The sequence below is a fragment of the Balaenoptera physalus genome (genome assembly GCF_965194825.1).
Source record: "Balaenoptera physalus genome assembly, chromosome: 7".
Classification (NCBI taxonomy): domain Eukaryota; kingdom Metazoa; phylum Chordata; class Mammalia; order Artiodactyla; family Balaenopteridae; genus Balaenoptera; species Balaenoptera physalus.
This window is the reverse complement of record NC_138886.1, coordinates 4,343,352-4,361,529: the sequence shown is the minus strand read 5'-3', so window position 1 is coordinate 4,361,529 and position 18,178 is coordinate 4,343,352. Positions and strand designations below refer to the sequence as shown.

Sequence of the window (18,178 nt, the reverse complement as noted above, 5' to 3'; positions counted from 1 at the left end):
GCAGTCTCTCTGCCTGGGATATACTTCCTATGGCCAACTCCTTCTACTCACTCTGGTCTCGGTGTGAATACCATCGCTCACAGAGGCTGTCTCACCTTTCAGTCTAAAGTGCCCGCTCCCTCTTGTTCTAGATCATTCTAGAGCACTCTAGAGCCTTTTGTCCTGATCTGAAATGATCACTCCCAGAAGGCAGAGGCCTTGTCTGTCGTGTTCACCACTTTACCCCCCAGGTCTGTGATAGTACTTGGCAAGTATCAGGCACCCAAGTATCTGCTGACTGAATACATGGGTATTTACCTCAGTGCTCTTGATTTTGAAAAGTCTTATTGCACGCTCACGTTTTGGGTTTTATTTTTTTAAAGGAATTTGAAAAAAAGTAAAAATCTACCTGCTTTGAGAACACCAAAAACATCCTTCAAAGCGCAGGTGAATGTTTACAATAAAGAATTAACTAGCTGTTTTTCTGAGGTTCAAATTTAACTGGGAATCCTATATTTTACTTGGCAATCCCAGTCGGGGAGTAAGAAAGAGAAAAGAACCAGAACGGGATGTGTTGGGGTAGGGAGGCAGCTAAAGGCTGCTATGAGGCATAAGAAGTTGGGAAGACAGATGAGAAATTTGGGATTTATTGCTTTGTGCTGATCAGTGTAACTTGCCCTTTGCTACCTCCTCAAGAAAACTTCAGTAAAGGTTTACAATACTTTTCAAAAAAATAAATGCAGATGAGAGACTACGTCCTCTGAGAAGTCTTCCTTTATTTTACACTGAAAAACGTTTCCTCCTCCTGTGCCACCTCTGGACTTGGTACATTAGCACTCTGAATTGTGTCTGTAAGCTCCAGAAGGGCAGAGTTTAAGTGTTTCCTCTGTATCACCAGCATCTAGAACAGTGTCGGGGACAATGTCTGTTCAACATGAAATCTACAAGCTACATCTAAATCAAAACGCGATCAGTTATTTTAGCTGTACTCAGCATGGTAAAGGTAATTTCAAGGTCTGAACGTATATGATTAGAACATATACTTACTGTTTCAAAAGTATTCAGTACCATCAAAGGGAAAAACACATGAAAATAATCTTCACCATCTTGAAATCTCACAGGCACATGTCTTGCGATGGACTGACAAAGAGTTGACGGGGGTCCGCAATGATCAAAGTTCACAAACATTTCGTATTTCCATTTTAAGATCTCTTCAACGAAGGTGTCAGAGATGGACTGTGCTGACGAGAGAATGTTTACTGGAGAGGTAGCCAAGAAAGATCTGTTTTCACCAAATGGAACTTTGTAGCCTTGCCTGTTGGAATTATTTGGAGTATGAGAACGGAGAACGTTGCACAAACCCTTCACTTCAGCCACTGGCTTCTGAGACACCAGAGAGGCTGGCTGTGGTACTTTCAAAACAGATTGTACCCCACTTGACTTATTTTTCAGAGTTGGTAGGAGCGCTGACGTATTTTCCAAAGACTTGGAAAGACCAGCAATTCGTGAAGTACTACTGGAGCTAAAAATCTTAGCAGTGGAAGGTCTCGAAGGTTTAGATGCAGAGAGAGGCAAGCCAGGTTTACGAAATATATCTTCATCTGCTGCTTTAGCTTCAGAGTGTTTTGAACAGTATTCACCCTGGTTTTTCAGTGTTTCAACACAATCTTTGTACTTACATTTTGTGCTACTCAAAGATTCCAACTGAGGCCGACTCACAGAATCTTCTTCTACCTGGACTGTATCTTTTCCATGAACTACTTCAATGAGTTTATCATTCTCTTTCTCCATTTGTGAACATAAATCCATATCTTCAGGATCACATTGTGTTAAAAATATATTATCTTCCTCTATGTCACTGCTGGATTCAGGCTCTCCCTCTTTCAAAGCTGCCATATCTAAATGATGTACTGTTAGGTCACCTCCACCTAAAGGGTCCCCTGAGGTAGAAACAACTATTTCATTCGTTGGTATTTCTCCATCTAACACTACAGAATTACACTGGTTCAAAAGACAAGTGTCATCAGCTACCTGAGAAACATATTTTGCTTTCGTGGGTTCTGTTTCAGAAGACACACATTTTATTAACTGTTTTTCCTTACTTTTAGCAGTTACCTCAGCTCCTCTTTTATAACTATAATCTGATGTATCTGATTCTGGCACAAATTTGTCAGAATTCTGTGCTGCATGTGGCCCGGCTCGTGCTGTATCTGTACTTTGATAATCAAAACATCCTTGTCTGTTTTGTTGTGATCTGGGTCTCCTCTGCCTTCGCAACTGAAGGTCTTGACTCGTCAGCAGTTTCTTATTATTTTTGACAGAGAGAGTCTGAGGAGAAATTAACTTAGTCTTTTTCCGGGTATCAACTACTCCAACAGTTTTGCCATGGTCACGTAACTGAGCTAAACACTCCAAAGATCGCTGGGACAACTCAAATGCCCTACGAGGAGCCTTTTTCAGACCAAGTTTCTCAACCGTTGAAGTTGGTTCAGGACACTGGCGAAATTTCTTTGGTGGCACTATAGCAGGAGTTGTTCTACAACTTAGGTAACTTAAACTTTTACTCTGTCCTGTTTTGGTATCCGAATGTGTTTTTTTAGGAGTTTTAGAAAGTGAGACTCTCCTAACAGGTTTGGAATAAGTGCGAAGCTTTGGTGGAGACCTCTTCAGGGAAACAGTAGTGGTTCTCTGAATGCTTGAATTGGGAGTTGTAGTCCTTATGTCTATACTTTTAAAATCATTTTCAGTCACATCTCTCTCATTAAGAATATCAGACTGGTCCTCACTTTTGACAGGAGATGAAGGCCTTACAGGATCTTCAGCCATAGCAGCTTTCTTGTATCGTTTTCTCTTGGGTTTCTTCACTTCAATTTCACAAAATTTCTCAACAGAAATACTACTACTGTGTGGTTCTGCGTGTTCCTCAATGCCCTCTGCTGCTTTTTTAATGACCTCTTCAGGTACATAATCTGTATCATAACCCCCATCATTTGTGATATGAGTCAAGCACGAATTTTCTTCATTCTCTTGAACTGAATTCTTGTTGTCTGGTTTCTGATCTTGCCAAACTGAAAACACTTCACATGGACTTTCAAACTCAAAAAACTGAGAATCAGATTCCTCAAACTGCAAAAGGGACCTTGTATTTTCTTCCTTTACCTTCTGTTCCACATTTGTGTTAGCTATTGAAGTATGCTGCTCTGGACAGTCTTTCTCAATGCATGTTTTTTCCTGTCTAATGTGCTTCTTAAAACCCACAATTCTTTCATCATCATTATCATCATCTTCATCAGAATCTGAAATAATAATAACCTGTCCACAGCAGGTTTCCCTCACACTATTTTTGTTGGCTGTGAAACGTCTTCTATCATCTTTAACTTTTCTTTGTAGCTGGGATAGACTTTTTTTTTTAGTTGAATCTGATGGGAGCTTAGTAACACTGGCTTGAGCTATTAAAGATAATTCGTGGAGGTCTCTGTCTATCTGAGAATCTGTTAAGGTGTCAGAATTATGACTGATGCTAAGGGCCTGTTCTCTTAAATTAGAAGAAAACTGAACGGTACTCTTGCTAATTTCCGTATCTCTTGATTCAAGTCCAGTCGCAGGATCTTTAAAGGGAGGTGTTTTCTCCACAAAAATATTGGTCATTTCTGTAAATGAGACCAAATCTTTATTATCAACATGACATTCCAGTATTTGACAACTGATTTCAGGGGTAGAGAAAATGCCTAACTCTTCTTCCTTTACTTGTTTCTTTTTCAGCAATAAACTGTTTTCAGATTTTTGTTCTCCATTTTTATCATCCAGAATACCGTTAGGGCCTAAAGAGGGATTGTGTACGAAGCCATATCCTTTCTGACCTCCTGTATCTTTCTTTGAATAGAAACTTTCGATGCTAGATACAGTCAGGTTTTCCTCTAAAGTGATACTTTTCCTGTGCTGCTTTTTTATTACATGTGATAACTTAACACAGATTTCATCTTTATGTGCCTTAGTTTTTGCTTTTGAGGTTTTGCCAAGAGCATCATCCTTTAAAGAGAAATCCTCATTGGATGTGGACACCTTTTCCAGAGAGTCACTGCTAGAATCAGTCAACAAATGTGTTGATGTTATTATTCCTCTGTCAAATACCTTTTCTGGACCATTTCTTGAAGTACAATTCTGTGGGGTATATGAGGAATTCTCTTTTACAGACTTATGCTTCCCTGTACTTATTTTAACTTGGCCTCGAGCTCTTTCATTAACAAGCCTTTTACTACTTGGCTTCAAGCACAACTCAGCTGAGAAATGGTCTTCGAGTTTCAAATCTTTTATATAAGTTTGCTCATTATCCTCTTCTATGGCATTATTTGCTTTGCTGAAAATACTCTCTTGCACTTGACATGCATCAGCTTTCATTGGTTCTTTAGAGAATGTTGGGCTGGAGTTTTCCAGACAGTGCCTGTCTTTTTTAGACTTCTTCCCTGTTTGTTCACTTTCTTCTTTATTATAAGATGCAGGAGGCGCTTTACATGGAGGAGTCAGATCCACAGAAGTGCTACATTGAGGTACTTTGAATTTTGTGTTTCTAATAATTTGCTTTAAACAAGTTTGTAACTCATGGGTTTCCTGACTAGTCAACTGCCAACCTAAAGATAAATTTCCTCGCAGGAATAAGTTGAGCTTATCCCAGAATCGCTTACAAAGAGTCTGCTGCCCAAGCTGATAGCCTTCTTTAAGGAGACTTCTGATCAGCTGCACACAAGCAAGTTGTACAGAGTTAGATGGCACTGAATGCCATGACAGAGGTGTTATCATTGTTGTGCCTTTGGCGCAGTTTCCAGACGACTTCTCAGAACTCCGTGCAAACGCGGTGGTGGGAAGCTTGGCACATTTTACGACGGCTTCCACCCACTGCTGGGAACTAACCCACAGCAAATGCAAACACTTTTTATTTCTATGAAGTTCAATCACTGACACCAAAATGAGAAGGAAAAACTCAGTGACTGTGTCACACACGGCGTCTGTCTGGTTGAGGACGTCTTTGACTTCAGAATGCAGATGATGAATAACCTCCACTATATAAGCCACACCCAGATCCTTAAGATCCATGAGGGACTGCACAAAAGGGATGAACCACAGAAACGTGCTGTTATGAACACGCATGTCTTGACCGATATCTGACTGAAGCACATTAGCTAATGTTTCCATTTCTTCATACATGTTAGGACAATAATCTGGGCAAATGGCTGATCTCCACCCTGCATCCTAAAATGAAAGAGATACTGACACTCAGATAAACAAGCACCATTCATGCCAGGTTTAACACACAAGTTGCAAACAGGAAAATACATTGCTCAACTTTCCTGTTTTGATGTACATATACGAACACCCAAGAAATTGAAAACAGTTCAATCTTGAGGTTAAGGTTTCATGAAAAGGTTAAATTTACAAAACCTCCATGTACTCTGGACCTCTTTCCTTCAGTTGGTTTTGATTTCTAGTCATGTGATTTATCTCCCTCATGCCATAAATGTTCTACCCTTCCAAAATGTACTAAAAATTAATCTCTCAAAGTGTGCACGCTCTCATTAGAGCCCATTCTTCCTCTTGAGCTACTGTTCAATCAGAAAGGTTTTATGCAACAGTTGATTCAGAATAGCTACATATCATAAAATCAGCAATGCAACTAACCACGTAAAACACTGTCTATACAATATAAAGGCAATACAATATCATCTGAATTCTCAAAATATTTTCTACCTTTTTGGTCTTTTCAGGGTTATAATTGTATACAATCTGGCTGCAGGAGGGCGCCGTATCATCCAAATATGACCCCGCTTCTAACTTGCTCCTTAAATATTAAGAATAAATAGAAATTACTGAAATGAAGGGTAAAAAAAAGAAGAGAAAAATCCTACTGTTAAGTCAATTATAGTAGACTTCCTCATACAGATTGTTTGAAATCCTGACACAGGAACTGAACGAACCTCACAGAGCTGTTCCGTATATTCTGGATCTCTTTATTGTAGCTCACGTTGTTGATAATGGTTTGAAATGCCTCAATAGGATCAATAAGTTGACCCCAGACCTTAGATCCAAGGCGATCCAGAATCACCATGAAACAGTGTAATGCTGGCCAGAAAGGATCCACACTATCATCTGAAATACAATGGAGTAATTTGCCAAATTACAAAACAATTAGAGAAAGGTACTAAAATATACTGAGAATTAAGCATTCTTTACCTGGGTAGCAACAAAACTGAAAGCAAAGCAGGAAGTAATTTAAAGTAAAGCATTGCCAACTACAGGTTTTAGAAAGCTGGCAAACTTTTAAATAGTGTCTGCATTTTTTTTTTTTAAAGCAATACACCTCTGTTAAGAAATTTTTTCGTGTGGAACAAACTGAGATAGTCTAGATAAACTCAACTTTCTCATCCTGTTTGCCACACCTGAAAGAATCTTTCCTCCTCTGCTTCTTCCAGGCCTTTATACTCCCATCCTTCAATAAATAACAGAAGTAAAGTAGAAAAAAAAGGGAGAGAAAGAAAAACTTGGTATTTTCAGATCTAAACAAAGTCCATGATACAAGAAGTCCTGAACTGTGTGTGCCATTTGGTTGGTATAAAGGACTGAACCCCTCACCCACTGGATAAGCAGAGATACACACTCTTCATCCACCCAGGTCTCAACATGGCTTTGCTGTTACCTCCATTCCATCCAACTGGCAGGAATTCCCATTACTCACACACTCGTATGCCCAGTCCTTTCCCTCTTCTCTACATGCACTGGCAAAACACTGCTCTACTCAAAGACCTTCACTTGCTCCTTAATGTCTTCTAAGGAAATGAGAAGTCCTCAGTCAAGCATTTGTAAGATCTTACTCTATTCTTTCTTTCCAGATTTATTTTTTTACACTCACATAAAGATACACCACCTACAGAAAAAAACAGATAGCTGGCTTTTTCCAAGTAAGAACCAGAACGGCTTCACTATTAGCACCACCTATCAAAAAAAATCCTATCCATCCTTAAAGGCCAGCTCAAACACCTCCTGCTGCAGCAAACTATCCCAGCCATTCAATCTTCTGCAGTATTCTTAGGAGGCAAGTGCTCTAACTCACCCAATTACTGACAACCCTAGAACTTTCTGCTTTATTTCCCTCAGGGCTCTTAGACTCTACTTTTTTTTTATCATAGTCGTTTGTGTAGAACTTCTCATATACTTTTCTATCCTCTACTGAAGCTATCTTATGTCTAGGAAGCTCTCAAATAAGGAAGAAAGTCATCAGTTAGGTGAAGACAATTATGGAATGTTTCTTAAAGAGGTGACTTGGGACTTCCCTAGTGGTGAAGTGGTAAAGAATCCGCCTGCCAAAACATAGGCAGAACACTCTATGACATAAAAGATCCTTTTTGACCCACCTCCTAGAGACATGGAAATAAAAACAAAAATAAACAAATGGGACCTAATGAAACTTAAAAGCTTTTGCACAGCAAAGGAAAACATAAACAAGATGAAAAGACAACCCTCAGAATGGGAGAAAATATTTGCAAATGAAGCAACAGACAAAGGATTAATCTCCAAAATTTACAAGCAGCTCACGTAGCTCAATACCAAAAAAACAAAAAACCCAATCCAAAAATGGGCAGAAAAGCTAAACAGACATTTCTCCAAAGAAGATATACAGATTGCCAACAAACACATGAAAGGATGCTCAACATCACTAATCATTAGAGAAGTGTAAATCAAAACTACAGTGAGGTATCACCTCACACCAGTCAGAATGGCCACCATCAAAAAATCTACAAACAATAAATGCTGGAGAGGGTGTGGAGAAAAGGGAGCCCTCTTGCACTGCTGGTGGGAATGTAAAATGATAGAGCCACTATGGAGAACAGTAAGAAGGTTCCTTAAAAAACTAAAAATAGAACTACCATACGACCCAGCAATTCCACTACTGGGCATATACCCTGAGAAAACCATAATCCAAAAACAGTCATTTACCACAATGTTCACTGCAGCTTTATTTACAATAGCCAGGACGTGGAAGCAACCTAAGTGTCCATCGACAGATGAATAGATAAAGAAGATGTGGCATATACATACAATGGAATATTACTCGCCATAAAAAGAAATGAAATCGAGTTATTTGTAGTGAGGTGGATGGACCTAGAGTCTGTCGTACAGAGTGAAGTAAGTCAGAAAGAGAAAAACAAATACTGTATGCTAACACATATAGATGGAATCTAAAAAAAAAAAGAAATGGTTCTGAAGAACCTAGGGGCAGGACAGGAATAAAGACGCAGACGTAGAGAATGGACGTGAGGACACGGGGAGAGGGAAGGGTAAGCTGGGACGAAGTGAGAGAGTGGCATGGACATATATACACTACCACATGTAAAATAGTTAGTGGGAAGGAGCCACATAGCACAGGGAGATCAGCTTGGTGCTCTGTGACCACCTAGATGGGTGGGATAGGGAGGGTGGGAGGGAGACGCAAGAGGGAGGGGATATGGGGATATATGTATATGTATAGCTGATTCACTTTCTTATACAGCAGAAACTAACACACCATTGTAAAGCAATTATACTCCAATAAAGATGTTAAAGAAAGAATCTGCCTGCCAATGCAGGGGACACGGGTTCGAGCCCTGGTCTGGGAGGATCCCACATGCCGCGGAGCAACTAAGCCCGTGCACCACAACTACTGAGCCTGTGTGCCACAACTACTGAAGCCTGCGCACCTAGAGCCCGTGCTCCGCAACAAGAGAAGCCACTGCAATGAGAAGCCTGCGCACTGCAACGAAGAGTAGCCCCCGCTCGCCGCAACTAGAGGAAGCCTGTGCACAGCAACAAAGACCCAACGCAGCCAGAAATAAATAAGATTAATTAATTTTTTAAAAAGTTAACTTCCTTGGGCTTCAGTTTCTTCTTTTATGAAAAGTAAGGTGCTGAGTTAAACTCTAAAGGTCCTTTCCAATTTAAAATTCTGACTCTGTGACCAAAACCATAAAATGTTCATTCTTTCCTCCACATCATACACCCAAATTCTTACAGTAACACTAGTATTTTCAAAGTGCACCATCATCGCAATATTCAGCAAATAAAGTTTATTACCATCTGATTGCCTCTCCATGGTGTGAAGTATTGATTGCATAAAATCATTCTGTTTGTTTGAGCCCAACAACAGTGAATCCATGGCTTGCTCCTCAAGAATGGTCAGCAACATGCAAATACCTGTAAGATCATGTGTAGTTTTCTTGAACTGATTAAATAAAACTGTCCTAATGCCTTCTCCAGTTTAGTTGGCAAAAGAATAACAAGGCAGTAAGATGAAACAAAAAAGTATCCAGTGCCTCAGACATTGAAGTCTGAGACATTCATATACAACTCCTCCTAAGAACAGAACTTTAGACTGAATAAAAAGGGAAAATGGCACGAACTTGGTTACAAAACCATTTCCAAAATGACTACCACACAATTTGTATCTCATAAAATCAAAGACCCCTTAAATTTTAAGATCACCATATTTCAAGTACCAATCACTGCCAAATATACACATGACTGTTAAGACTCTGAATCAATGAAGTAGGACAGAACTATTTTAAGTCAATATACAACTTGATGAAAACCAAAGTTAGTATCTCTATCTTCCAGGAAATATTTTACAGATGGGAAAAGAGGTATTAAACCTCTGTTTCAATAGATCAAAACCCTATTAAGGTCAGCTGCTATGCTAATATTGTAACATCTAATACTGCCTTAAATAAAAGATCTATTTGCCATACTTGAAAATGTACCTCTTACACAGATGATTTCTAGGATAAAAAATGTTTAAAGACAAGATGTTGTAATAGTCAATTTAATGACAGAACAAGAACTGGGAACTATGAAATCCTTTATTTAGCAATTTTGATCAGATTACCAAAAGAGATCCCTTCCCTTGCAGGATAATCATAAGAAATATTGGAAAATACTAATTATATTTGTGTAGGAACAATACTCACCTAACCAATAGTTTTTGTAGTTGGCAGTATCATACATGTGTGAAGGCAGAAGAATCAGTTTACCCTTCTCAAGGACAGAAGAAGTATAAATGTCTGGACTTTCTAAAAGCCCCAACTCAATAACTTTAAAAAGGCAAGTCAAAACCTCCTGTAAGTCATAATAATCATCTCTGTCTACTTTTCCCAAGTTTCTTGCGGTCAGGATAGCCCAACGCCGAACCTAAAAGCATAACACATTCATTACTTCATTTAACACACAACTGTCTACATACAGCAAGAATATAGTTAAAATAGGATTCTCTACAGATTATAAAAGACACGAGATACATCAACTATACTTTAATTAAAAAAAAAATCATTACACTGTATAGCTTAAACTTATACAGTGCTGTATGTCAATTATACCTCAATAAAACTGGAAGAAAAAAACTATCATATAGAATAAAGTACTTTAGAAAAAAAATATATGATTTTCAGACATTTAAAGGAAATAAACCAAAAGGTCCATGATGACAGAAAAAATAAAAAAAAGACACAAGATACTAATTACAATTGACCTTTGAACAACACAGAAGGGTTAGGGGCACCTACCCTCTGCGTAGTTGAATACACTAATATAATTCGAATATAACATAGTTGGCAGCCCTCCATATCCCGGTTCTGCATCATGGATTCAACTAACCTCGAACTGTGTAGTACTGTACTACATGCTATTAAAAAGAATCTGTGTATAAGAGGACCCATGCAGTTCAAACCCATGTTGCTCAAGGGTCAACTGGAATGCGATGTGTGAACCTTACTTGATCCTGATTTGAACTAACCCTAATAAGCATTTGTGAGATAATAACTTCCACTCACTTAAACACTGACTAGAAATATTATTATTATTATTATTATTATAAGTGTGTTGATGTAATTGTTTTTTTTTAAGAGCACTTACCTTTTTGATACACATACTAAAGTATTTTATGGATGAAATGCTCTGATGTCTAAGATTTGCAGTAACTAAACTTAACAGGAGTAGAATATTGACCACATATTGATAACAGATGAAGCACAGTGATGGATATATGGGGGTTCACTACACCAATCTACTTTTGTATGTTTGTAATGTTCCATAATAGAAAGTTAAAAAAGGGAAAGAAAAATGAAAAGAGAAACCTGAAAAGAAATCAAAGGTCACCTCTACATGGCAATATAGCACAGGGAAGTGATTTTAAATTTATTCTGCACTAAAAATTGAATTTAGTGATCACAACCAACCTTAAAAACTAAATAAAATTTAAAAAAATCAGTGGGCATCCTTCACAGTAACAATTATTGTTTTGTGAAATGTTTAGGTCACATACGTATATATATGTGTGTGAACTCGATGAAGAACATTTTTACTTAGGTTATGGGCAAAAAAGTTTGAAAAACATAGAACTAGTGGACAAAAGAATGGGCTCTATGCCAACATAATTAAGTAATGAATTTTAAGCTATCGAAAAAAATACAAAGGAATCAATGAGTCTATAACTTATAATAAATAGATGAATAAATGAAGAGCAGGGAAAATGGCTCTTGATTATAGTATAATCAATGTCAAGTGCTGACTGGTAAATGTGTAAAGTGCTGGGGTTGAAATTATTTTGCAATCTTAGAAAAACTGGCTCAGGGAAGAACCATCAGGTAATGCTAAATTTAGGGGAAAATTCTGGTGAGGAGTAAGGTATTTATGTGATCTTAGAGTACTTAAGAAATAGAAACTGTACAGTGAAGAAACTGGACAACACCTCAACCAGATGATCAAAATTAACATCACCATGAGAGGCCGAATGATATGGCATGCCTGTATATCTGACACCCTGAGAAGGACATAACATCCATCACTTATGTAGTACTCCAGTTGGAACGTATAACCGAAGCCTAACCATGTGCAAGCATCAGACAAACCCAAACTGAAGAGCATTCTATTTTTTGTAAATGGGAGGGAGGCAGAAATGACTATTCTTCAGAAATGTAATTGTCATAAAAGACAAAGAAAGGCTGCGGAAATGTTACAGATTAATGGAGACTAATGTAACGCAACTACATGTAAATCCTGATCCTGGTCTGGATACTGGAGTACAGGGGGAAAATGCTACAAAGTACACTGGATCACATGACACAACTGGAAAATAGACCTTACTGTATCAATGTTAAATTCACTGAAGTTTATAATATTGTGAGAATATACTTATTCTTAGGAAATATACACTGAAGTATTTAGGGGTAAAAGGCTATGATGTATGCAACCTACTCTCAAATGGTTCAGAAAACAAACAGCTTTGTAGTTACCTGAAAGCAAATAATAGAACAAGTAGAGTGAAACATTAATAATTGGTGAATACGGCTAAAGAGTATACAGGTGTTTTCCACTTTTTTTATTTTTGAGAATTTTCTGAAAATTTTAAAGTATTTTCAAATAAAAACTTAAAAAAAAAAGCATTAGGGCTCTGGAGTCAGGCTGCCTATATAATACAAATCCCAGTCACCATACTAGCCTGTGTAACTGCGGTTAAGTCTCCTGACTCAGTTTCCTCACCTATAGAAACACATATATAATGAAGAATACAGTCATTCCTGGCCCTGCAGACCCAGTCACCAGGCCTGCAAGTGCTTGGCCCAGGTCCTGGTTGCTCAGCTGGACCGGCTTCCAGTAGAGGAAGGTTCCAGTAGAGGTTTGCAGCGTTAAGAAAGCCAGTCCCAGAGAGCAGCTGGCTGTACTTTCTGTCAATCTTCTTTCACAGGCAGGAAAGCCCCACCCTTATTTTAAGCACAGGCCTTGACTCTGGTTCTACCCTTGCCTGGAGTATACTTGTAATTCTTATTATCATGCACAAACTCAGTCCCCTGCTACCTATAGCCACCCAGGCCTACATACAGGTTTCCACCATTTATCACTTTGTATTTCTGTTCCATTACTGGTCCAAAGAAACATTTACCTTTTGAAAAGTGTGATTATAGGCCTTTTAGAATTCCGCTTTTTGAATTTTTTTCTATCATTGTTTGGGTTTGGCACAGAGGAGACTGAAATTCACCACCATTCTGACTGGAAATCCCATTACCATGTTCTTTCTTTGCCACTTAAAAAAAAGCCTCTTCACTATCCTTCTACTGGCAGAGCAACCCTTCATGGCTATGGTCTTAACGTTGTAACTCAGTTCTAGAGGCCAACGTGCACAGGTCCTACTGCACACGCTGCCTCGCCACGTGATGATAAGTCCTCAAACTCCAGCAATCGGCTCAAAGTCAGGTTCCAAGCCTCTGGTGTTGCTCTCTGCTTCTGTCTACCTGCTGTTCTGATTCTCATGTTCCTCTTCCTGTCTGGCAACCTAGGAACTGAATTTCCTTGTCCTCCCCTCTACCCCACCACCTGTTAAAAATCTCATCTATTAGCAAAATAGTTATTTCAAGTGTTTTAACTCGTATTTCCATGTGCTTAGAGTGGGGCAGGCAAGCAAGAAAAGCAAGAGAAAACAGTCCTTCTTCATTAGTTCAGGTCAACACACTGGAAGTTCAGATTATTCCCTCATTTGTCTTTTAAACTGAAGCATCACCTGTCAGAAGTGTTTCCCTACTCTCTTAACTCTCGTCTTTGAGCCCCCCCAGCACCCTCTCCTTAACTGCAGTAATGTTACAACAACAAGAGAATAATTTTGGCAAATATTTTAAACAAAGTACACACCAAAAACCTCTATTATAGTTATCTATACTATAGGTGCAAAAATAAAATATTCCCTCTTCCACTGCCTAATACTCACACTCACCATTTCATTGGGATGGACCAAAAACAAATATATCCCTGGATGTTTGTCAAAAACCTGAAAGGAGCAATTAGCTTGTTCCATCCGGCAAAGTGCTTCAACGCATAATTCATCTAAATAGAAAAAATAAGGCAGTAAACGTTAAGACATAAATCTTATCAACTTATCAAGATTCCCTAAATTTGGCTCCTTCGGTTGCTCTGTAAGTGAATGAAAAGTTGTTCCTTTTTTTTTTTTTTAAACTGAGGCATAAAAATGCTGTAAATGTAGGAATGATATTTAGCTGCTGAAAGACCGGTAGGTTGACCATAGTGTGTGCCTATGAATTGCTCTGACTTTCCTAGTACAAACATCTTTTTTCACACTGGGCATAATTATCTCCAGAGGGCATCTTCTTAGAGGTATGGCTATAGGTCCAATTCCATTAGCATTTTACATTTTGATCCATGCGGACTTTATCTTGTACCACAGTGATAAAATCAGCTTTGCTTTGCCCCCCAAATGGCTATTTTGTCCTACTCTCAGTTACTGAGTAATCCATTTTCTCCACTGGTTTGAAATGTTATCATCACCAAAGAGTAAATTCCCCAAATATATTTGGTTTACTTCTGGACTCTCTACACTGCTCCATTAGTCTATCTGTACCAGCACTATCCTAATCCCTGTTGCTTTATGGAAATTTCTTCATCACTCTTTCAGAAGTATACTGAATAGACTCATACATTTACCATATCAGATGAATCAACTTTATTTTGTCAAGCTTCAAAGAATATTGTAGTGACAGTGGGTAGCTTTGGGAAGGAGGAACAATGACTGGAAAAGCAAGAGGAGAGCTCCTGGTGTGTTGATGATGTTTTGTTTCTTGACCTGGGTGCCAGCTACACAAGTGTGTTTAGTTTATGAAAAATCAAGCTTATATACTTTTCTGGATATGGTACTCTTTAATAAATGTTTGAAAAATGACTTGTTAGAATTTAAAAATCTAGTTATTTTGAATTTATTTAGAAAGAACTGATTTATCTAATAAATCTTTAGATATACTTTTCAATTTACTGAAAATACAGAGGACAGAGAAACAAGTCAAATAACATGACAAAGAAGAAATCAGAAAAATCCAGGAAGCACGTTATTCTTTAGGGCAACCATTTGGTCTCAGCAAGTCAAAGTTATGACAAAAAAAAAAATATATATACATCTATCTATCTATATTGATATCTGTGCACACATATATAAGAGTAAACTCTTCTGGATTAAAAGAGATGTAAGAAATATGGAACCAAATGCACAGTCCCTGATTAGACTCTAAATAAATCATCCAAAAAACACATTTTGCTACTGGGAAAATCTGAATGTGGACTAGATATAGTAGTGGGTGCCTTAAAGATACTGTTATTTCGTTAGATTTGATAGATCAGGAAAATGTCTTCAAGAGATTCATATTAAGAAATGCAAATATAAATGACTAAAATCTAGGCAGCCATAATATGCTATGCCACAGTGATTACTGAAAATTACTACAGACCAGTGCTTCTCAACCTGGCGATTTTGTTCCTCACTGGCCCTGACCCCCAACTCCCAAGGGACATTTGGCAATATCTGGAGACATTTTTGGTTGTCACAACTAGGGTAGTGGGGAGAGCAAGTCACTACCGGCATCTAGTGGAGAGAGGCCAGGGAAGCTGCTAAACATCCTACACTAAACAGCACGTCCCTCACCCACCAAGAATTATCCAGTCCAAAACGCCAACAGTGCCAAGTCTGAAAAGCCCTGCTACAGACAAATTCCAAGAATGAAAATTAATTGAATGGATAGATGAATAAATATGTGATAAAGCAAATACAGCAAGATGTTAGCAACTGTAGAATCTATGTGGTGTGTACATGGTATTCACTGTGTAATTCACTTTTCTAGGTTTGGAAACGTTCAAAATAAAACGTTTGCAAAAAAATACTAAGTATCCTAATTATATGTTTAAGAAACAGATTTTCAATATAGATAAACCCCAATTCTTACAATTCTTAAAATAAAAAAAATGATACAACTGTGAAACACCCAAGATACTCACTAACACGTTCATGTAAAAGCAAATAAGGATACTTCAGTATTTCAAGAAGAGGAACTCGAAGCTTATTTTCAAAGTCTTGGCCAGTAAAGTCAAACAGCTGTGCCTCTCCATTGTCGTCTATTATATATAACTCGTCATCATCTCCAATTTCTGCTTTCATGGCCTTTTCAAAGTGATTTATGAGACGTGAGGTTTCTAATTCCCATAAAACCTATAGGAAAAGAAAAACGGGCAGTGTGCTTTATATCTTATTATCAACAAAATATACTGGATGTGACAATCCTTCTAGAAAGTCTTTTCCTAAGTATAAAAATTCAGAAGTTTAAAGAAGTACTAAACATCATATATTAGATTTAAAGGAAACAGTCACTAAACATAAAAGTAGCTTTTATGATACATGAACATGAGTACATAGAGCATGAGATGTTTAAAACATTGCTCTTGCAGAGTTTTGCTATATCAACAGCTCTGTCAACTATACTCTATTGAAAAGGAAATGAGAAGTTGGAGCTTCTTTATCAAGGCAAAAGCTGGGCCTTCTCTGACTTCCCTTCTATGTTCCAGCCACAGGTAACTACCTTGAAACATCAGCTTTAGCATAAAGACACTGGTTAGCTTCCTAGCTAGGAAACTTTGTAAACGTAAAAGTTTTCTCAAAAGGTTCATAACTAATCATCCTCCTCCTCTTTTCTATATTATTATACATATCTCTATGGTCTGTATTCCATTTTTCATCAGATAAATATAATAAACCAATATTCAAAGCCACATATTTCAAATTATATGTTTCACTTTGGTTACTGTGAATGAAAAAATGCTTGTCTTTATTGATTTATACCACTTACCCGTTAAAAAATGAAGAGAGGGGAAAAAAAAGAACTATTAGCCAATAAAAAAAATAACCCAAGCCATTCAGATACCTGGTTGTTAACAATGTCAAACACAATGACATTAAAACATAAACCCAAAAAAACCCCGTACGTCACTTCATTTCATGAAACTGTTTCACATCAAAATGACTAAAAGTGGAGGATTATAAAATTCTGCTTTAGATTTCAATTCAATTCCATCAATCAATAAGCATTTACTCAGCACCTACTATCTACCAGGCAATGAGTTAGATACTAGAAGTATATTAGCATTCACAGTTTAAATCACATTGTCAGTTCCCTGAATACTTCCAACAGAGTTCAAATTTATTCTCTTCCTAGTTATCAAGCTCTGAAAAATACTGCCCAATTAACATAAAGTACCTTATGTAAGAATGGCAATTCGTCCCTTGCTTTGTGGTATTCAGCCACACACTCTAAGCAGTAGCAGAGGTCTTCATCAGCTGTTTGAAATTCACTGGAGTGGGTCTCGGATGCATAGCGTTGCAGGAAGTCAATGGTGGAAATACCACCTGGCGTACACCAACAACATGTGCTCATTCTGTACCTGTATCCAGAAAAGAAGACATGGAAAGACTAAAGAAAAAAAACACACACTTCAGGCCTATTCTGGTGGAGAATGGGTATATTTCCTACTAATGATCATGTCTTCAACTTACAATGCGCCTCGACCACATCCAGAACATTCTGCTGGCCAGCTTATCGATCACTGGCTAAACTCAACCTGAGCCTACTCGTAAAAACTTTACCTGTGACACATGAAAAATAATGAAGTGAAAGCAGTTAGTAATAAACATCATAAGGCAATATACAGCTGTGTTATAAAGAAGGCTCAAAACTATACAGTACTGACGGGAAATTATATACAGAGACATAGAATTATCAATGTTTTCAAAGTACAGATTTTAGAGTGTTCTAATAATGTACTGGAGTCAAGTGAAAAGCTCAGGAAACCTTTTACATTCCCTGAGGCCATGTTCCAGAAATCCCTGGAAACCTACAAAATCCACAAATATTAGTCCATAACAATAACAAAAACTCATATAGAGAAGAATTTTCTCTTGGTTAGAAAGTATATATACACATGAATTTGCACATGTGTGTAGAAATCGCTGCCCATAACTCACTGCTCATCAACGCAGTATAAACTGTAATGGCTGCAAATACAATAGATACAAACCTATTACTACTAAGTTTGATACTTACAGTTTTTGACTGTCTCCAATTTGGGGTTTTATACTACCATCAGAGCCTCCACCATCCAAACTCAAGTAAAAAGAGTTAAATGAAATTAATTTCAGAGATTGGTTCAAGATGGCGGAGTAGAGGACCTGCGCTCACTCCCTCTTGCAAGAGCACCAGAATCACAACTAACTGCTGAACAATCATCAACAGGAAGACACTAGAACTCACCAAAAAAGATACCCCACATCCAAAGACAAAGGAGAAGCTGCAATGAGACGGTA

General features: G+C 37.9%; 1 protein-coding gene across 8 annotated transcripts in view; it reads right to left on the bottom strand.

The window, feature by feature from the left end:
• Positions 1-18,178, bottom strand: part of SETX (senataxin) — an 80,995-nt gene that overhangs the window by 50,206 nt on the left and 12,611 nt on the right. For 5 of the 8 annotated variants that reach the window (XM_082468062.1, XM_082468060.1, XM_082468059.1 and 2 more), the window contains 8 exons: positions 17,076-17,259; positions 15,823-16,033; positions 13,760-13,869; positions 9,969-10,188; positions 9,079-9,198; positions 5,949-6,120; positions 5,722-5,812; positions 1,027-5,226 (listed from right to left, as the gene is read on the bottom strand). In XM_082468062.1, coding sequence (XP_082324188.1) covers positions 1,027-5,226; positions 5,722-5,812; positions 5,949-6,120; positions 9,079-9,198; positions 9,969-10,188; positions 13,760-13,869; positions 15,823-16,033; positions 17,076-17,252 — 5,301 coding nt within the window. In that variant the 5' untranslated portion in view covers positions 17,253-17,259. Of the gene's footprint in view, positions 1-1,026; positions 5,227-5,721; positions 5,813-5,948; positions 6,121-9,078; positions 9,199-9,968; positions 10,189-13,759; positions 13,870-15,822; positions 16,034-17,075; positions 17,260-17,371; positions 17,462-18,178 lie in introns of those variants that run through there. The other 3 variants (XM_082468061.1, XM_082468063.1, XM_082468065.1) reach the window with 3 other exon arrangements.